Source organism: Apis florea, unplaced genomic scaffold, assembly GCF_048593485.1.
Source record: "Apis florea isolate Af1SG1 unplaced genomic scaffold, ASM4859348v1 contig_1615_pilon, whole genome shotgun sequence".
NCBI classification, from domain to species: domain Eukaryota; kingdom Metazoa; phylum Arthropoda; class Insecta; order Hymenoptera; family Apidae; genus Apis; species Apis florea.
This window is the reverse complement of record NW_028256416.1, coordinates 5,150,143-5,171,880: the sequence shown is the minus strand read 5'-3', so window position 1 is coordinate 5,171,880 and position 21,738 is coordinate 5,150,143. Positions and strand designations below refer to the sequence as shown.

At 33.8% G+C, this 21,738-nt stretch overlaps 3 protein-coding genes across 3 annotated transcripts; 2 read left to right on the top strand and 1 right to left on the bottom strand.

Moving 5' to 3' along the window:
• Positions 1-713: 713 nt before the first annotated feature.
• Positions 714-7,354, bottom strand: LOC100868628 (uncharacterized). The gene is made up of 5 exons (XM_003690152.4): positions 5,024-7,354; positions 4,537-4,809; positions 4,258-4,384; positions 4,002-4,160; positions 714-2,733 (listed from the first exon to the last, which is right to left on the bottom strand). Exons 1-5 carry the CDS (start codon positions 6,086-6,088, stop codon positions 2,612-2,614), a joined length of 1,746 nt encoding a protein of 581 aa, XP_003690200.3. The 5' UTR covers positions 6,089-7,354; the 3' UTR covers positions 714-2,611.
• Positions 7,121-9,490, top strand: LOC100872444 (protein takeout). Its single transcript, XM_003690331.4, has 3 exons — positions 7,121-7,435; positions 7,914-8,154; positions 8,395-9,490. The coding sequence occupies exons 1-3, from the start codon at positions 7,354-7,356 to the stop codon at positions 8,834-8,836; spliced, it is 765 nt and encodes a 254-aa protein (XP_003690379.1). The 5' UTR covers positions 7,121-7,353; the 3' UTR covers positions 8,837-9,490.
• Positions 9,491-12,162: 2,672 nt separating this feature from the next.
• LOC100868510 (protein takeout) lies at positions 12,163-20,756 on the top strand. The gene is made up of 4 exons (XM_003690151.4): positions 12,163-12,647; positions 17,669-17,761; positions 18,391-18,672; positions 19,202-20,756. Exons 1-4 carry the CDS (start codon positions 12,524-12,526, stop codon positions 19,504-19,506), a joined length of 804 nt encoding a protein of 267 aa, XP_003690199.1. The 5' UTR covers positions 12,163-12,523; the 3' UTR covers positions 19,507-20,756.
• Positions 20,757-21,738: the final 982 nt, after the last annotated feature.

Here is a 21,738-nt window from a genome sequence, read left to right as displayed (position 1 = left end):
TAGAAATTCACAATAATCCATCAAACAAAACGAAGATTTCATTTCTCTCCGCCTACCTACATATTCAATCCCAGCTAAAATATTTTTCTCATCGGGTAATTTCTTCAATTATAGCCTTCTTTAACGACATCCTCGTAATTTCTCTCGCCACTGTCCGAGGATCGCGATAATGATTCATCTCGCGATGAATCGTCATTAATCTAACAGGCCACTCGTCCTTGTCGCAAATTCCACATAATATTTCCCGCAATAAACCGAGATTTCGAAAGAGCACAGATAAAAAAAAATTATGGTTCATGCAAACAATCGTTAGCCTTATCTTTATGTATAAGAATAAGAAATCTCGATTGGACAGAACAAAGATTGCTACGATTTTGTAATCGATCGTGTTCAGCTTTTTGGGTCGCCAAATATCGAGTGAATCATTTTAACGATTTTACGGAAAGTTTTAAGCGGAAAAATGTTAATTGATTTTTTCTGTTTTGACGCTTATCAAGTGTCGTAAGTGAATCGTGTTTCTGATTAGGGAATAAGAATTGTTTGAGAAATGTTCTCTTTTCTGGAACTTTTGGTGGAAATTTAGTAGACTGATAGACGAAGGGTTCAAAGTAAAATTAATATTAGAAATTTTAATCCTTTATTAAGAATGTGTAATTAAAATTGATTAGAATTAAACGATTTACCATACATATTACCATTAATAAAGAAACTTATTTTCCAGATCAATCTCTTTATTTCAACATCTTAAATTTTCGATATTTTATAATATTTTTCTTACATTCGTATACATAGTGTTAGTTTGTTCATTTTTCTTGAATAAAATCATTCTTAAATCAGACTGTGTTAAAAATATTTCTGAATATTCCTCTCCTTCTTATTTTGTTAAATCTATTAATATTACATACACAATATAGATTAAATATTACATAAATATTAAATAATTACATTAGTTCTATTAATCCTTTCACTTTCAACTTTATTTTTAATCTAAAACAAACTAAAAACAAACTAGTTTTGGTCGAGTTATTATACATTTCCATAGTTTACCATCTATTGTATTTTACTTGCAATAATATTTAATTTGACATTAATATTTTAATGCTCTACAATTATAATATTTTAACATGCCCAACATTAATGTTAATGTCTCATATTCTTAACCATTAATTCCAACAAATCGAAATCGATTCGTTTCATTCAGAGTCTAGAAATCGAGAAGTCAAATTTAAATTTTCACGGGAAAAATAAAAGAAAAAAAAATCTCTTCCTCACGTGAAATTTTTCCACAACTACTTTCCCCAAGCCAGCCAATGTTGTTGCAACTCGATGAATTTTCCAAACAAGATTATGTAAAATTGAATCCCAACTGGTTTCTTAGTGGCGCTGTGAATGGTATAAATACACGTAACATTTGGAAACTCGTTTGAGAATTGGCTGACACAATCTGGGAAACGTGATATATGAACTTAGATACATGAACGAGTTTCCGGTGTGAGCAAAGGTCACGAAACGACAATTAATTCATAATTTTATATTGGTTTGTATTTTTGAGTGAAAAATTGTGATTTTTTGGAAAACATTAAATTGGAAATTTTTTTTTTTTTTTTTAGTAATTAGAAAAATTCTTTTCATTGTGAGAAAATTAATTTAGAATTTTTTTTCTTTTCTTTTTGATTCTTCAAGAGACTTTTTTTTGTTAATTTTTTTTTACTTTAGAATTTTTGCAATAATTTTTACAATTAAATTTTTTTATAATTCTTTATATTTGTATAATAATTATATTTTAAAATTATTTGTAGATATACTTTTAGAATTTTATTTTTTTCTCTTTTCGCAGAAAAATAATTTTTAAATTTACCATTTCCTTTAAATAAATGTAATTGATTTTGTGATTAAATAGACGTATTTTTACAACAATTTATCAAGTATTATGTTGATCTTTAGTTGTACATTTGATAATTTGCATTTATGCATCGATGAATGAATTCTTTAGAATTCTAAAAATTGAACTATTTTAACTTATCTACTATTAAAAATAATTTTTAAGCGTATACAATGTAAAACATGTGTGTAATAAATATACGTATGAAATTCTATATATGTAATGTGATATACTGCACAAGTTAAAACTAAATATAATATCAACTTAGTAAACAAGTTAATCAGTTAATAACTCTTTGTTGAGTCATATACGTCAGTAAATAAATAGAAATAAATAATTATGTAGAATCATGCAATTATTGATTAATGAAAAAGATAATCTAAAAGACTATTCAAAGAAATATGCCATAAGAAATATTATACCTGATATAACTCCATTTCTTAAGATGACACCTTACCTTATTCTTTCTACCTTCAACAGAAGAAACATTGTAATCGTTAAAAATTTTTATACAGTGCTAAAAAATTTCATCTTTTTCAATTTCAAAATATATAAAAAAAAAAGCTATTTTAAAAAAATCCTAATTTAATTCCTCCTTTAAAATTTCCCCTCTTTCATTTTCAACGAAACTCCATTCTCTTCGAACGAAAGAATTCTCTTCGACCACCACCGTATTACACAATATAAATCTGTCAAAACGGTTAAAGCCCAACTGTCCTCGACACCGATTTAATTGACCGGAAGGTTTTTGTACATTTTGTAAATCATCGCATCCGCCGTTTTGTCGTTCAGGGCCTTGGTGGCCAGGTCATCCGCAAGCATGGCGGCCACCGCCTCCGCAGCCATCAAGCCTGTGAACGAAAGTCAATCGTGAATCTATTATTAAGCGAGTTAATACGCTGGACATTATTGATAGGATGCGTTAAAAGCGTCTGAAAGCGGACTTTTACTTCGTTCGATCGATGTCAATACACTCTTACCGCTACTTTTACTTTCTTCTATTGTTTTCTAAAACGTTCGATGAGAATAGAATACTTTAGATACACGAACAAATTAAGCTCGATTTAAATCGTGAAATTGGATATTTGAATCGTTTTTGAAAGACGATACGTAATATTTTTGCACGAATTTTGCACTCTTCGAACTCGAAGGTTTGATACAGTTGGGGAATTTTAAATTTCGAGAATTAATTAATTCGAAAATTCGATTGAAAAATTTGAGATGTTCCAAAAGTTTGGCGATTCGGCGGTGGAAGAATTTTGAAAAATTAGAACATTTTTTAAGAAAGCGAAAAGGGAACGAAGCTCTTATGTTTACACACATCTCTACTTTTAAAAGGAAGCGTTTTTCTTTCGAGTCTTACCTTTTATGTAATTGCACGCATGCTCAACACGTATTTAAACGCGAGGCTTTCATCCGGTCGTCGATACTCATAATCACATCTTACATATCAATCGTTGCACTTTGAACAATGCGTTATTAATTATTAAATAATCGTATCTCTTGTACCGTATTTTCATCGAACGAAAATTTTCAATCTAATTTAAACCTGCTTAGACGTATAAAATTATGTGATAAATTTAAGATCGTTCGCATAACTTTTCTTTCGCTAGAATAATTAAAGAACGAAAGCTCGTTCTTTGAAATGGAATAAAAATGTTCAGAAATCCGATTCTTTCTTAAATTCTTAAATCTTCTAAATTATGCATAAACGGAAAGACAATCAGAAATTTTCAGATTACTATAGTTTCTTCGTCATACTTTAGCTTTATTGACATCCGCTTTTCTCCATAGAATTAAAACTTTTCTTCGACGTTTCCCTCGTCTCATAATTGTGGAAGAATACCGGTTTCGTGACGCAACAACATCTACAGATGAAAGAGGTTTTTATATAATGTCGAACTGGCTTTGTTGTCGAACATCGACGATTAACTTTTTATACATTTCCCCATTGACTCGGTTCTTTTTTTTTAATCCGATAAGAGATTCATTGCTACGAATCGAATAATACCAATTACATCTAACGTATAAATTGATCGAATTATATAAAATGTTTTGCTCGCACAATTATCAAAGATCTCGATCATTTTTTTAACGATTTAATTTACATAAAACTCACCATTGCTGAGAATCGACTTCACCGGCCCCTCTTCGTCCATCCCCTGAAGAGAAACATTCTGCTTCGTGGCGTTTAATTTGCTCCTCGCTGCTCGAACAATCAACTCGTCCTGCCCTTTGGTTTTCTTCAATTCGATAGTGAAATCATCAACCACATCAGCTGCAAATAACGACAAGTGTAATACATTCGATTAATACTCTTCCTAATGTAACAAAATATCAATTTCATACATTTTTACAGCTGTGAATATACTTACAGAAATTGCCATTGAACTGTCCTCTTCCTCTTACCAACTCCTGTCCAACCTTGCCCATCAGTTGGTAATCCGATTTCACGCGAAGCAGTGGAACCCTGATCTTCACGATAACGTGCATCACATCATCCTTGAAAATAGATAAAAAAAAAAAAAAATATTCATGGAGGAATCGCAGAGATCTCGATCGAATAAATAGGAAGAAAAGAAGAAAATATAAAAAAAGAGGAGAATCATCGAGAACAAAAATAATTTAAGGAAAAAGAAGGGACGATTGCTCACATCGGTGTCGTTCCCTCCATGAGCACGTTTGCGTCTCCTCCCTTGGCTAATTTTCTGCTCCTCAGGATTCTTAGCATCCATCCCACCATAATGATAAACCAACTGCATAGCTTCCTCGAAGTATCCTTGCTTCTCCTGATACTCTCTCGCGTATCTCGACAATCCGTCCAACCTCTTCGCCTCTATGGCCGCCTTAACGGCGTCGTTCCTCTTCGTCAACGACTCCCCCTCGGTACAGTTGCGACTGATAACCCGTTTATTCTCCAGGATATCCTGTTTACATAAGTAAACCGTCTTACGTGAATCGGTTAGGTTATAAGACGAATTTCCTAAGAGGAGAGGGAGATGCTTAAGTAACGGTGGATATTTATGCAATTACGTAAGGTAGAAGCTTTTCAGGTTTGAAACATTCGAATTATTTATTTAGAAAATTCCCAAGAATTCGTTTCTATATTCTTTCCTTTTTTTTATATAAAAAAATTCGTACCTTCGCGTCACCCTTCACGCCAAACACTCTGGCATCCTCCTTAGACTCTATTCTCCCGTTTCCAAAACGTTTCACGCCGCCATCACGGCCCCCATCCGCGTAGACGATATCGATGTAGCCAGGTTTATCCTCCAGCCTTATCCTCGATTGACGCTCCCTGCCTATCTGTCCAGGGACGAACCTCTCACCCTTCACCACTCTCTCCACATTCTCTGACGCCATAGTCTCCACATCATCCCCGTAACGATCCTTTCTCCCGCTCTTCTCCCTTCCCTGATCCTCTCTTCCCTCGTTTTCCCTGCTGCCTATATAAGAACCAGACCTGCCTCCTTGGGCCTCCTGGCTGCTCCTTCTCGGGCTCGAGTTGATCGCGCTCATCGCGTAAATCATCTGCACGTCGGAAGGATACCTCAGGTTCTCGATGATACGAGTGGTCTCAGACCTGGACAGGACTTTGGCGCCCTCCATGTTGAAGGAACCGGCAGGCGATTGGTTTTGGCGCGATTTGCGCGGCTCGTTGGAGGGGCGATCGGTGGCCCTCATTTTCTCCGCTTGGATCTTCATCAAGAAGGGGTCGTACATTCTCAGTCTCTCGAAACGGCTCTCCTCCTCTCTCGGCCCGTTCGCGAATTTATTTATCCGTTGATCGGTGGCAGACACTATCGCCTCGAAGCTCTCGTTTTGCCCCTTCGGCTCCTTGATCAACGTGTGGAACCTGTATCTGATGGAGTCCAAGTCTCTGAGGTCGCTGTAGCTCACGTAACCGGCCTCCAGCTCGCTCAGGTTCGATCTCAATCGGCCCCGGGCTATGTGGACGCTGTCCAGAGTGGACTCGTTCAGCCCGGTGATCTCCACGTTGCGAAGAATAATCCTGTAACTGGTGTTCCCTTCCGATTGATCCACCTTGATCATAGGAACCTTCAGTGGATCCAGCCGCCCAGCTTTCGAGAATCCGCCCGACAGAAGCTTGGCCCACAACTGCTGAGACATTTCTAACAGGGTTCCCTGACAGTTTGCCAAGCTCGTTAAAGTTAGAGCCAGGAATATTAGAGAGAGAGTCTTCATCTTCGTTGTGTCTTTTTAGTTTTTAGAAAAATCTTTATCCCTTTCCTCCCCCCAGAACCAATTTCCTCGACACTTCAGTACCCTGGGAATTATTTTCAAAAGGATTGAAAACCTTTTGTTTTTGAATCACTTCCTTCTCGATACACTTTTCTTCTAGAATCTTTTATTCCTCAGCCTTGATCTCCCAAATGTGATCAGGCTTGAGCACCAAGAGGACGATAACGGCTACCACGATGAAGACGAGAAGAAAGCAGAGGAGGGTAGTGCACATCAACACTCCTGGGCCGACGACGATTCGTGTCTCCTCCAGCTCTTCGATCAATCCACCATCGACTACTTCTTAACCATACCCTCCACGACACACCTTGCTTCCCCCTCGTGTATCCTCGTGCAAAAACGAGTCGACGATGCACCCGCGCCACCTTTTTATATCGCGTCGTGGAAGGGCGTCCGGCAGATCTGGGCCATGGACCAATCTTCTCATTCTTGTTCTCGTTTAAGTGGACGATCCTTCCAGCTAGGCTAGATTCTTCTCTCCTCTCCTTTTCCCTCCAACAACTCCCCCAACGTCTTGCTTGTTTTACTCCCGTTGCGAGGAGAGTATAGAGGGCAAGGTCCTTCCCCGACCTTAAGTGGAAGACGTAATGGCGGATCGTGATGGTGGGTCAGAGGAGACCGCAAATAGCTATCGAAGCTATGTTCGATCCATGTTGCGCAATTTACCTTGCTCTTAAATGTACGTACGCGGTATGGTGTCTTTTCCTTTTTTTTTTTTTGTGCTTAATAGGTTCGCTCTTTGGCACTCTTGGGGATGATGCGTGGCATTCGTTTGAAGCTTCGTTCGTTTATTGATTTCTTATTCGATTTGGATTTTTAAATAGTCAAACTTGGTTATGGTTTTTTTCGTAATAATAATAATAAATAAAATTCATATGTCTATGATTTAATTAAATTTCGAATGAAATTTTGAATACGTAATCATTGTTTCCCAGTCACGATATATAAGAAACAATTTGTGTATCATTAAAAACAGTCGTCGGTTATTCGTCGAGCGATCGAGTTTAATTTGCAAGGGGATTCGATCGGCACGAAGGTGCAATAAAAATTGATACGAGACAATTTATTGGAACGTTGAATTGCGTAAAAGGAACTGGGAATGCAATAGAAACGGAGGTGTCAGCGAAATTGCTAATCGATGCCACGTTCCATGATTTTCGACGCCACGCGGAATTATTTCGCGATCGAACCTCGCCGTGGCAACAACGATGCTCCTCCACGCCCCATTCGTCATATTTTTCGCGACGAGTTGCTTGTCCATCGCCATTCCATCATCTATCCCAGAAATACGTAAGTAGTTCATGGTTATAATAAAAATAATATATATATATATAAATTTATTTTTATATATATATTTTTTTAAAATAATATTTTTATTTTAATATCTTTATTCGTATTCGAATAAATTTGAAAATATACACCCGGTATATAGGTGTTAATACCGCATCTGGAACACTTGCATTTTAATCGACGATGAATCGTAGAGAAAATCATGTGGAAAGAATCGAGGTCTAACTTGAATTCTGGACAAGGTTAATGATAGAGAGAAACATGATGTTTCGGATTTATTTTTTTTTTTTTTATTTACAACGAAAAAATTAACCGATGAATTTTTATACCTAATTGTATGCGATTCAAATTATTCTTCTCCAATATGTATAATTCACAGGATTGTTAAATTTTAACAACATAACGTTTGGAAAAATCTTTTACACGATCTTCTCATCCAAAATAAATTAATCGATGTATTTTCATTCACTTTCCTTAGCCTCGTTCTTGAAGATATGTCATCAAAGCGATCCGTATCTTAGCGACTGTATAAAGCAGAGTGTCAACTCCTTGAAACCGTATCTAAGAAAAGGTATACCAGCCCTTGGAATACCAACGTGTGAACCACTCCACTTAGACGAGATCGAGATCGATCAATCTTCCGGCCCGATATACATCCGGGCGATCTACAACAACGTGTCCATATTTGGAGGAACTAATTTCGTACCTAAAAGTATCAGGTAGGTTCTTTCTTGCATTGCAAATATTTCTTTTTACTTTTTTATGTCGAATTATTCACGTATTATTCACATTCTCTTGATAAAAAAAAAAAAAGAAAGAAAAATTCAATTTTTCCCGCACAATTAAAAAAAATAAATTTTCATCGAGAGCAAGATTTATAGTTAGATAAAAATTATATAATGAAATCCTGAACAACGACGATAAAACACAATGAAAAGTGAGAATCATTTTTCCACCAGACTCGACTTGGATAAAAACGTGATACGATTGAAACTCTTCATCCCACGATTGGAGATGGTGTCGAATTACGTGATGGATGGTAGAATCATGATGCTATCGATCACGGGGAACGGGCTCGGACACGGAAACTTCACCGACATCGACGTAATTGTCACGATACAGATGGAGCGGTATCTGAACGAGAGAACAGGCTCGATTCATCAGGCTGTCGACGATATTTACGTAGATTTCGAGATCGGCCACGCGACCGTGCACTTGGATAATTTGTTCGACGGTGACGAAATGTTGTCTGGCGCTATGAATCTTTTCCTAAACGACAATTGGAACACGATTATCGCCGAGATTAGGCCGAAATTAGAGGAGACTATAGCTATGCTGATCATGAAATTCACTAACACGATTTTCTCTGTGTTTCCGGAAAACGTGTTATTACCACCTTAGAAGTAATGTAGTAGTTTTTATTTTTCCTTTTTTTTTTTTTTTTTTTTTGTTAGTGTTTATATTATATCTAATGTTGAATGATTTCGTAAGGTTTTATAAATTTTTGTATTTTATACACTTGATTAATTGTATACAATATATTATATATTTTATATAATATCTTGTATGTCTTATATTTGTTTAAGATGGAGAAAAGTGAATATTAAAATTTAGGTTTTTTTTTTTTTTTTTTTGCTAAAAATTTCGATCTCAACAGCGAAACGTTCTTTGCTTTGTGCATATTATACAACACGTATGCGATAGAAATTCGCAGCAAATCATAGAGGGCGTAAGAGACACTCTTTTCTCGCAGGTCGGTATTTCAGAGCATGGAACAAGTTCTATGAAATACCTAGATAGTTTTACACTTCGTCCATGATGTAACGCCTTAAGGATGGACGAAGATAACTCGCAAGACAACCGTGCAAGACGTGAAACGGTATTGCAGGCGTCGTATGAAATGGCAAATATGAGTAGAACGTAATCACGTATTCATGATTAACTCTTGGGCAGAGTTTTGAATTTTTAAAACGAATTTATTTTTTTTTTTTTCAAATAAAGAATGGCCAAACTTGTTTTTGATAAGTAGATAAACTGGTCCAAATTTGAAATTAATATTTTCAGTTCTTTGTATTTCTTCTTATTGTAAACCTGTTCTTTCTTCTTTCTTCTTTTTTTTTTCTTTTTATTTTCAAGTATAAATTTACAAAGAATTAGGAAGTGGTACGAAAATTATAAGAATAGAAGGTTTAACAAGTATCGATGTCGACACATCGTTTTTTTTTTAATGAGTTATAAATTGGGCAACAGCGACACGTTCTTTCGGAATTTCTTTAAACGATGTGAAACGTTTGAAAGTTTCAAGGTGTTCAAACAAATGGCTGAATCATTAAAACCGGAATGGGTGGAAACATCAGCACACGTGTAACAGTCAATTCAACAATCATAAACGATGGTATTCGATACATTGGTAACAAATATTTAAACTATTGTAATAATTATTATTAATAATTCTGAATATTTAAAAAAAGTATATTTTAAAAAAATATCGGCTGGATATGACGATGAAAAGGTAAATGATAATTTTATTTAATAATTTTTATTTTTATTAAAATTAAATCGAATCGAATAAATATATAATAATTAATTTTTAAATCATCATCGACAATGATACTCGACAAATTGCTTATTATTTTTAGATCTTCCAATTCGTTTCGTTAAATAATATATATATATATATATATTTGCCGTAGAAATGGGAGGTCAATTGTAAAATAAAATACAGCTTTCTTCATCGCTCATTTCCGAGTAGATTGTCTTGTATGCAATGCACGATCCTTATCAAGGACCAATTCGAAAAGACAATACCGCATTACACATTCATGGCCAGCTATGCACTACGGACTTACAGGCAATCGTGACTTACTATTATTAACTATTAATAACACTTGACGGAAGTTTAAAAATAATTATAATTTTTTTTTTCCTTTTTACATAATACCAATAATAATCCCTCGTTAAACAAGCTTCTTCCTCGATTTCGTTCCAATTTATTTCCTCTTGTTAGAAATAATTTGTTGCAGATATTCTATCGAGACTTTTTTAATTATTTTTAATTTCTTTCTTTTTCTTTTTCGTCTTCGTCATCGAATTTTTACAAAAATTTTACATCGAGGATCCTTGATGAAAAATCCCTTAGAAAATAAGAGATTACAATCTAGAATTTATTCGATCGCTTTAAAGAGCAAAATATGCATCGGGTAAGATTTACTTAGAGAATTGGACTTTATCGAATTTTTACAAAAACTTTACATCGAGGATCCTTGATGAAAAATCCTTCAGAAAATAAAGATTACAATCTAGAATTTGCTCAATCCTTTTAAAGAGTAAAATATGCATTGGATAAGATTTATTTAGAGAATCGGACTTTATCGAATTTTTACAAAAAAAAATTCCAATTTATTTCCTCTTGTTAAAAATAATTTCTTGCAGATATCTGATCGAGAGTTTTTTAATTATTTTTAATTTTTTTTTCTTTTTTTTTTTTTTTTTTTCGTTCTCATCATCGAATATTACAAAAATTTTACATCGAGGAGCCTTGATTAAAAATTCAAAAAAGTAAAGATTGTAATCCAGAATTTTTTCGATCGATACATACATTGGGCAAGATTTACTTAGAGAATTGGACTTTGTCGAATTTTTACAAAAATTTTAAAAAATTAAAAAAAATAAAGATTATAATTCAGAATTTGCTACCCCTTTAAAGAGCAAAACATACATACATTGGGTAATATTTGCTTAGACTAATTGGACTTAAACAAACACGATTTTATTTCTCCGCTTGCCACTCAAGCGGGTATTTCGTCACACATGAAAATCCGGGAAACAATGGTGTGGAACGAAAATGAAATCGCGCGGCGAGAAGCGTGAAACGAGCCATTTCACAATGGCTTTCGGTTGAATTAATGTTATTAAAACGCTAGTAATAGAGGTTGTAAGAGGATGGATGTAGAGCTCTCGCAATGATTGGGCAGAAGAAGCTCGATTGCGCAAACCGTGCTATTCATTTGGCACGACACTTTTCTTGGGCCTTATTATCTGTTCAACCACGATGGATCGTTGCGCAATGATGGACACTGGAAATTAAATGTCGCCTCTAAACAGGTGGATTCGATTGCGAAATTGAACGATCATTGTGATCCTGAATTAGGTTGCGTGTTGGCGTAGGTCTGAAATGAAAGAATCGTTGCGAAACGAAAAACTTCCCCATTTTGTTGGGTAGAAGAGTCTCTCTCTCTCTCTCTCTTTTTTTTTAAAAAGAACTTTTATAAATTAAATAAACAAATTAAGAAGTAATACTTGTGAACTGAGAATATTTGCTTTTTTAAATTAAGAATTTATAATTGTAATAAAGAAGAATTATGGAGCAAGAATTATGTAATTCTTTAATCCAGTGATATCTGGAAATTTTTATAAATTTTAAATGACAAATAAAGGCATGGATAAAATAAATAAAAATACTAATTAAATTAAGAAGAGCAATAAATATTTTTTCATTTTATTTGCACGAGAAGTACAAAGAGAGATAAGAAATAAAATAAGAATCTGATAAATTAATTTTCCCCAAATTTTCAATAATGGGATGGATTTAGTTGCAAACAAAGTGGCAAAACAAAGCGCATCGATTCCACCCGTGAGAAATGGAAAGAAGAATCGGCGACGGCCGAATAGCAGTCCTCAGAGTAGGGGAATGCTTGCATATAAGACAGAATACGAAAGGAACGCGTGTTTAGTTTACAAGAATCGATCCACCTAGCTGCCTTGATTCCTCATCTCGATCTCGTGTGTTTTCGAAGCAACAAAAGAGAAAAGAAGAGAAAAAATTTAAATTTAAAGAAAAACTCCTCAACTTAAAAAAGAATATAAAAAAATAACGGTGAATTAGTGCGTGCAAATTCATTAATACACAGTGCTTAAATTCAACTTAAATTTTAAGAGTTAAAAAGAATAAACTAAATAAACTATCATTGTTGATATTTTAAACGGAACTTTTTTTTAAAATTTAATAAAATTGAAAGATTTCTTCTTTGGTTCATTTTTGATCTCTTGATTGGTGGACCTCCATCGAGGTCGAACCGATTATCCAAGATGCTGCCGCAACGAAGGATAATGATCTGTGCGGTGATTTTCGGACTGTTCTCTGGCGAATTGGTGTCCTGTGATAACAAGGAAAGCAAAAACGTCGCATTGAACGAGCCCGACTTCGAAACTCGTAAGCCAAAGCCAAGCGTCATTTTCATATTTTACCATGTGCATCTCCGCACGTGCATCTTTCTTTCCTTCGTCGATTATCCTGCGAAATAATAAATCAATTCGATTCGATCGACAACTGTGCGAAAATAAGGAAAAGAAACAAAAATATTAAGAAATATTAATACCGTTACGCAATCACTTTCCATAGATCGAAATGACAATTGATATTTCTATTAATTAACTGTCGAATGTGGATAATTAATGTAATATAATAAAAAGATAGAAGAAAAATATTCGAAAGTCGGTAATACCGGTAAAAAAACAGGACAACTTTCCACCTGTGGTGTTCGACAGTGGAAAAATAACAATTATTTTAATAATTAACAATAAAAAAAAAAAAAGAGTTCCAGTTATGCAACAACTTTCCACATATTTCGATAAACCGAGGGATCTTTTGCCACCGATTCAACCGCGATTGACAACTCGCGTTCTTTTTGGCCAAATCACGTTATTTCATGTTATGATTCGGAAGAATTTTTTTTTTTGCATCGATCGTTGAGAGAGCGTTGCTAGAGATTTAATGATAGATAGATGTTTTGCACGCAAGAGGACGCACGCGTATCAGAATGAAACGAAATAGTATTACGAGCGAGTAATTATTCCTCGTATTTTCCTTTTACGATCATTGAGCGTGTCAGGCCTTTCTCTTTACACGCGGGAGAGGAACAGTGGGAAGCGATTGTATCGCGGAAGCGTGTTGCATTGCACCAGTTTCTCCTCGTGGTGACAAACCGGTTGACAATTCGGAGCGTAACTTTGACCAAGTGTTCCATTTTTTTTATTTTCTTCTTCTTTTTTCAATATTGTTCTTTAAAAATGGGGGAAAATTAATCATCGATTATTCGATCGTTCCTGCTTCGAAAAGAATCGTAAAAAAAATTGAAACTTTTCAAATTGGAAAATTTATTCAGCTTAGGATATAATTAATTAGGTTACTTTCTTTCTTTTGGAAATTGTGATTGAAAATTGAGATTTTCTAGCGAGACTTTGATTCAAATATTTTTTCTTTGCTTTCAAAAATTGGAGAATTTCCGGTTGCGCGTAAAATTTTGACTAAAATAAGTGAGTTGGTCGTTAAATTTTTTGAAAAAGATAAAGATACAGAGTCCAAACATTTTTTTCGCCATTTTCTTGGTATACCACTTTCTCTTCCTTCGTACGAATGGAAACAAGGAAATTGCTGGATAATTATTTGTGGAATGTTCATGAATTTTCTGACACCATCATTGTTCGAAGGTCGAATTCTCAAACTCGTTGCAATTACAATAAATTCCTGCTCGTTAAATTTGCAAGGCAGATTATGAACGTGTTTTTTATTTATAAATTAACCGTGAAAAAATTACCATATAAAGTATTTCTCGAGTTAGTTAAAACGTTTAAAAGTATTAATCATATTAATACCTCGGATTTTAAAAATCTTCTTCCTTCCGAAAATCAGTCTCAAATCGATTTCCTATTCAAAATTTAAAAAAAAAAAAAAAAAAAACAATCTTATCCATTCTTCTTATCCACAATTTCAACTTCTCGTTTTCTAATGGTATCTTCCTCACAAAAATAATTTATCGTCTCATCCTTCTTCTACAAGTCAAATCATTTCGTTCTTAATCGAAGACAAATCCGTCGAGAGAAAAATCCGAAATTCCTCGAATTATTTATCGATCTGTATAATTTGAAAATCATAGGATACCATGGCGAAGATTATGCCAGACACAATTCAGAGCAAACATTCTCAAATTTCGTCGTTTATCATGCGAAAATCGAAGGCAACGTTGGTTATAGCGTTGGTTGAACGTAATGGTAGCATGGCGTAACGACTCTCGATGGCGTGGCGAAGGTTATGTCAGAGATTGCATAACGTGCAGGCCCGTGGATCGGTAATCGAGCGGAGAAAGTAGCGGCCTGGCCGATGTCTTAGAGCTGGTCTTACGGCAGGTATCCTCGACACGCTCGTCTTCGCATGATTCCTCGAGAGTGAAAGCGTAAACGCGTAAACCGGAACGATGCATCGAACGGTCCAGATTCTTTCGTTGGTCATGGACCTTGCACCTGTGATGATGTGTACGATGACGATGATTCGATCGATAGAGATGAAATTTACCTGATCAAGTTTTATTTTAAGCTCGTAGAATTGTAATTCAATGGTAGATTAAGCGAGGGTATATTTTGAAATTTTTTAGAGAAATTTTATCTTTAATGATTTTTTATGTAGATTTCGATTAAAATTAGTTTGAATATGATTAGAATTGGGATTAATTTTATAGACCTGGTGTGTTGTGATAGTGATAATGGAATAAGATGATTTATATTGTAAATAAGATAAAATTGGTTTTGAGTGTGAGTATTGATTGAAATTAGTTGAGGAATTAATTTGAATATGGAAATAAAGTGGGCAGATGTTATAATTGAAGTGTTATTGATTGATAGTGGAGGTGGTGTATATTGAGAATTTAATAGTTTTGAGATAAAGTTTCTTCATGAAAGTTTTATCAGTGGTTTTCAGTGTAGAATAGAAATTAATTTGAATAGAGAATGGTTTTTCTAAAGGTTAGTTAAAGGTTACTTAAATGTTTTGTAAAGGTTAGTATATTTTGTCAAATAGTTAGTAATTGGCATACAAGCTAATGCTATATTAATGATGGAATAAAGCATATTGCAACTATTGATTTAAGTAAAAAATTTCTCTAGAGAAACTTTATCAATAATATGCGCGTTAATGGTGTACTCTGCTAAAGATGGATCTATGAAATTGACAATCAATTAATTTTTTCGATTATCAATCGGCTAATTGTAAAGCCAGGTGTTATTAGTTTTTGATCGAAGATATTATGGGGTTATAAAGTTGCGTGGGCAGCCATGGTATGCATTTTTCTCTCGTATTCGATTAGACGTCGAAAGTTTGGAGTTAGTTTCACTTTTGCTTTGCTAGATCTACAGCTGATCCTGAACTGAACCGAACCTAACCTGAATTGAAAATATATTACTTATTACAAATCTATCAATCGATCAATCAAAAGCAATGAAAAAGATCGAGTCGAATTCTAATTAAAATATTCTTAATCCTCGTGTTTGTTTCTGAAATTTTTACCGTTCAATTTTTGATTTCAATAATATTATCTAATAATTAATATTGTAACTTTAACAGGCAAATTAGTGGCAAATAATCAATAGTGATTAAACGCTAATTCAATCGGAATTGGAAATTTTTTTTTTTTTATTCGTCTTCAAACAAAAGAATTTAATGACAAAAAATTTCCATACAAATTAATCCCTGTGTTAATATCCATTTAAAGCTAAAATGCATATTTAACGATTTCTCCAAGTGTTAACAACAGAGATAATAACAACACTGTGCTGCATTCACGACACTACACGCATTCAAATCACTTGTAAACTGGTTTTCGCATATTTTATATATGTATATATATATATATGTTCTTATTCTTCTCTCGACTAATCAACTCGAATCTGTGTATCGACATTCTCACTCTATCGTCATAATTTTTTCGCATAATATTTTTTTTATATCATTACATATTTGCATCAATCTCGTATTAAGTTGATTGTTCGTTTCGACAAATTGCTTGAACGATAAAAAGAAAAAGTATAGAAATACAATAGTAGAGAAAATTATAAGTTATAACAATTATAAATAATGATTGTTAATGATTTATAGTTCAAAGTTTCAAGCCATTGCGCACTATCGTCTATTATTATTATAGCAATCCATCATTCATTCCACAAGATACGAGCAAGAAAAACACGTGTTGCGTCAAAAACGATAAAAAAGAAAAAAAAAGAAGAAAAATCTTTAAAAGTGATGACTTGTATTAAAATTTTACGAGTTTCAAATAAAGTAATTTTATATTTTAACGATTTATACAACAAGGGAAAACAAGTGGATCCATTTTGAACGATGAGTGAAGAAAAAGAAGAGACAGATAATGGACGGATAATAGACGGATAATAGACAGATAATAAATTCCAAAAATTAAAATAAGTTTTTCGTATCCCTTCGAAACGTGGGGGAAAAGAAAGTAGAGAAAATTATGTGTCGTAAATTTTCTTCGCTGATGTAACATCGTAGGGTATGGTCACTAAGAGGTTTTTATTTAAAGTTTTAAGGAATTAGTATTGTGACTTGTGCTCGAGGAAAATTGCTCTGTAACGAAATGGAGAAAAATTCAAATAGAGGAAGTCGTTTCTGGATAAACGTTTATCATTTCTTTCTTTTTTTTTTTTTTTGTGATGTGTCTATGTAACTTCGAAATATCGCCTGTTCGTTTATTCGTTTGTTTCGTAGTTTTTTTATAAATTTTATTTTTGTGTTATACTATTGGCATTCGATGAGATTGAAATTTTGACACATTTTGTAAATATCTCTGATATCATATTTGATTTTGATTTGGTATAACAAGTCTTATTATTCGTTGTCAATGGTAATACGTAGAAAATTAATCTTCCATGTGAAAAATTTCCGTGTTTTCTACCTAGATAAGAATCAATTCTGGGAATATTTCAAAGATTCTATGAATTGAATTGTGTGTCAAGTTCGAAGCTGTTTTGCATTTTCATGAAAAAAGTCTCTGATCAATCTTGTGAATGGATGCATATAACAATGAAGTAAATAGTTGAAGTTTCTTTCAACGCCTTCAAATATTTGAAAAAGAATAGAGTATTAATTGAACGAGCAAAATAAAATCTTTTTAATAATTTTAACATACTTAATATCCATACAATTATTTATCAACATTTTAATGTTACGTTAAGAGTTGACAAGCAACGATAAAATAAAAATCGAGAAATTGGATTAATTTTCTGAAGACACCGGAAGTGATTGCATAAAGGTAGAAAAAGTAGAAAGATGTGTAAATAAAATATAATAACGATCGTCCGACATGAAAATTTTATAGCTCCATTCTACGTAGCGTAACATGGAAAATTTGAGATTCCATTCTTTCAAAATTTTGTACTTTTTCACAGCTGAGTACATATTACCCTGCAGTAGGTCAGATCCCAAGATAGACGTGTGCTTTCAGAATACGTTGAATCATCTGCAGCCATATTTGCTGAAGGGTGAGTGAACATTTTACAATATTTAAATACAATTAATTCTTTATCATTACTTTTGTATTATCACGAAATACTATTTAACGAAGTACATTCACACTTACGAAGATAATATTTAAAGACAGAAATACAAAATTTAGATTGTTGAAACGAAAGGTTATATACCAATTTGAAATGACTGTATTCTCTAAAAAAAAAAAAAAAAAAAAAGAGAGGGAAGAATAAACACAATATGGAATTAGATATATTGTGCAATAAGTCTCTCGAAATCAGTAGGTTTTAACGTTTACATAAGGTGCAATCAGTTTTACTTCAGTTACTTTATATAAATTTGAAGCGACTTTTGATACTTGCTTCATTTCTCGTGTTTTATTTCGAAATTTACATCAAAATACGATATATTTTTGAATGAATTAATAATCTTCGAACGCTTCGTTTCTCATCTTCGAAATTTACGCACCAGACATTTAATATGAAAACAAAATGCTAATAAATTTACAGATATACCAAATCTCGTTGAATAAATTGAACAAAATCCTTCGTCCCCGAGAATCTTTATTTCTCGTAAATTTAAATAAACGGCAATAGATAAATTCTTCTCAAATTATCGATCAGAATTTACACTGTTTGCACAGGTATCCCTGAATTGGACTTGCCCCCGATCGAGCCGTTGATCATCCCCGAACTGGGAATGGAGAACGGCCAAGGTGCTGTCCGCGTCAGGGCACTGTTTTCCAATATCACGGTTATAGGCGCTGGAAATTACACGTTGACGAAGTCACGAGTCGATGTGAAAACTTACAGGCTCGACATTCATTTAGCATTCCCGAAGATCGAACTTCAAGGCCGTTACGAGGTCGTAGGAAACGTGTTGCTCTTCCCCATTCAGAGCCATGGCGAATTTTGGGCGCTTTTCGGTGAGCCGATTATTTATAAAATATCCCTAAGCCTCTGTAAATATTAACTAGAAAAAATATCCTTTGAATAACATATTTGATACTTGTGTAATTATTAAATATTTTACAACACGTCGATCTATCCATGTTGGAAATCTACTAAAAACTTAATTGAAGAGAGATTTTTATTTAAAAAAAAAAATCCCTTAGCAATCATGACGAGATCGTAGAAACAAGTTTATTTTAATTTTACACTGTAGATCTCTTTTTTTTTTTTTTTTCGGCCTTCGAAATAATTTCATCCAAGATGAGAATGACTTTTCTGCGAAAATTTTCTTTCTACAAAAAAATTATACCTATCCACAGCGATGCAATAGAAACTTACAGGCTCGACATAAAAAAAGCAAAGAATAAAACTTGACCAATCGAAATCTCCTTCGACATAGAAATTTTGATGCTCGCTCCGAATCAAAATCAAATCGACAAAAACTAGAAACTCGATAAAAATTGGAGGAGGAAAAAAAAGAAAGAGAAAATGGTGGGATTGCAGGTGATGTCCAGGCGATCGGCCGTATCCAGGGTGCGGAGGAGATCCGCGACGGGGTTCGTTACTTGAAAGTGGCGCGGATGCTGGTCGATTTCGGTCTTGGCCGTGCCCGTTTCCGTGTGGTCGATCAATTGAACGGGGACAACGTGATCGGCCAAGCGATGAACCAGTTTCTCAACCAGAACGCGAAGGAGATCATCGAGGAGATGAGACCGGCGGCGAGCGCCAGTATCGCGAAACACTTTAAGAATTTCCTTGGCAAGGCTTTGAACAAGGTTCCGTTGAAAGTTTGGCTTCGCGACACGTAGTTTCTTTCAAGAACCGTTCTCTTTTTCTTTTTCTTTTCTTTTTTTTTTTTTTATTTCATTTTTCTGAAACGATTTTACACGTGGACGTGAATGTGGAATCGAACGTGGAATCGATGAGAGTCAAAGGTGAGATGGAGAAGGATTCGTGGAGGAACTTTGATGGACAGGCTGTTTTGAAATTGTGCACAATGTGGTTGAAGAAGAAGAATGATTAATTCGGGGAAATTTATCGTTTAAGGATTATTACGAGTCGAGGTGGTGTTTGAGTGAAGTTGTTTTTGCTTATTTGAACTTTGGTTGAGAGATAATTTTTTCTTCCTTTTTTTTTTTTTTTTTTATTTCTTTTAAAAGTGAAAGTTTTGTTTCTCCTTAGGATGATGATTTCTATCCTTCAATTTTTCTATATTCTTTTTTTTTTTTTTCTAATTTTATTCTATTCGTGATCTTTATAATTTTCAGATACGCCTCTACATTGTACCATTTTCTGTTGCATTTCAATAACAAAACAAATGTCTAGTATCGTTGTAGCTACGTTATCGTTAATTTCAATTGCAGTGCAATGATCTTTCGTTTGACATTTGCATTATCGTTGATGTATGGCACATACACCGTGCATTAAAGATGCATCAATCGCTGACCTAAAAATGTATCGTCCAATTTTGCAAATTTATTTCTTGCAACGAGATTACACGTATAATTCGAATACGATGCAATTTAATTTTATCTTCTTCTGACAATTTTTGCATTTTCCTCTTACATTTATCTCGACAAAATGATTATTGTTGTTGTTCAAATATTATACATCGAATTTTAAGACAAATCGTGAATTTTTATTTTGAAAGATGATATTTCTCCTTGTCGAAATGTCAGATTAAACAACAGGAACGAGAAAGGAAAAATAAAAATATAATTCTATCTACGTACTTAAGTAAGTAAATAATTTTGTCACGTCTAAAAATCTTTTCGAATAACATGTGAAAATTCGAGATAATACGATTTTCTGTGTAACATTGGCTGCCAGGATTGCGATAGTTTCTTGTTTACAAAGGTACGTAACGACGATACACGGTATTAGTCATCATATTGAAAACATTTATATTTTGTGTTTTCATTATGATATGAAGTATTGTAGATCTATTGTAGAAAATATCATGCCTTAAATATACATCGTGTAATAATAAAATTTTAAATCTAGAATTCAATTGAGAATAAAATAAAAATGCCAGGATACAGTTTCGTACATGTTTTAATCGTTCGTTTTATTAATAGAAATTCCCTGACTGCAGATCGGACGAAGAACAAATTTTTCCATTTTAAATATTCCATAAATTAATGAGAAAAAAAATTCTTGGAAACTTTGCAACTTTCGAGTAATCAGTATAAAATTCCCTAAAATTCCCTAAAATCACCGATCGTATATTTTCCATAAATTAATAAAAAAAAAAATCATAGCACAATAAAAATAAAATAAAATTTCTCACCACTTGTATATAAATAATTAAAAATATATAATTCCTCGTTGTTTAATATCATCTTTCAACATTGTGTCAAAAATCAAAATCCCTCGTTCGCGAATTTTCACAAGCAAGAATCAAACAAATCATTTGCATTCTCCGAAGCAAAAAATCAAAACTTCATTCGATCCAACAACGCATATCTCATCCACGATTCTTCATAACCAAAAATCGAACAAATCACTTCTTCTGCAAAGCAAAAAATCAAAACTTCATATCTCATCGACGATTCTTCATAACCAAAAATCGAACGAACCATTTCTTCTGCAAAGCAAAAACCAAAACCTCATTCGATCCATCCATCACATATCTCATCCACGATTCTTTATAACCAAAAGTCGAACAAACCACTTCCTTCTCAAAACGAGAAATCAAAATTCCATGAAATTTCGCTCGATCCATCCATCGCGTATCTGATTCAGGATTCTTTATAACCAAAAATCGAACAAACCACTTCTTCTGCAAAGCAAAAATCAAAACCTCATTCGATCCATCCATCACATATCTCATCCACGATTCTTTATAACCAAAAATCGAGCAAACCACTTCCTTGTCGAAATGGAGAAATCAAAATTCCATGAAAATTCCTCTCGATCCATCCATCACGTATCTCATCCACGAATCGTCACAGCCAAGAATCGAACAAGGATCGAAACTCAAAGTTTCCCTGAAAATTTTCACACCCATCAGGCATAGATCCTCGGCCACACGACGCTCG

Bases quoted from the DNA above. Each gene is read 5' to 3' on its own strand.
- LOC100868510 (XM_003690151.4), top strand. From the start codon at position 12,524: ATGCTGCCGCAACGAAGGATAATGATCTGTGCGGTGATTTTCGGACTG. The intron at 12,648-17,668 runs GTAAGCCAAAGC...ACTTTTTCACAG, and splicing joins CGAGCCCGACTTCGAAACTC to CTGAGTACATATTACCCTGC. The intron at 17,762-18,390 runs GTGAGTGAACAT...CTGTTTGCACAG, and splicing joins GCAGCCATATTTGCTGAAGG to GTATCCCTGAATTGGACTTG.
- LOC100872444 (XM_003690331.4), top strand. From the start codon at position 7,354: ATGCTCCTCCACGCCCCATTCGTCATATTTTTCGCGACGAGTTGCTTG. The intron at 7,436-7,913 runs GTAAGTAGTTCA...CACTTTCCTTAG, and splicing joins ATCATCTATCCCAGAAATAC to CCTCGTTCTTGAAGATATGT. The intron at 8,155-8,394 runs GTAGGTTCTTTC...TTTTTCCACCAG, and splicing joins TTCGTACCTAAAAGTATCAG to ACTCGACTTGGATAAAAACG.
- LOC100868628 (XM_003690152.4), bottom strand. From the start codon at position 6,088: ATGAAGACTCTCTCTCTAATATTCCTGGCTCTAACTTTAACGAGCTTG. The intron at 4,385-4,536 runs GTGAGCAATCGT...TCTATTTTCAAG, and splicing joins ATGGAGGGAACGACACCGAT to GATGATGTGATGCACGTTAT. The intron at 2,734-4,001 runs GTGAGTTTTATG...TTTCGTTCACAG, and splicing joins GAAGTCGATTCTCAGCAATG to GCTTGATGGCTGCGGAGGCG.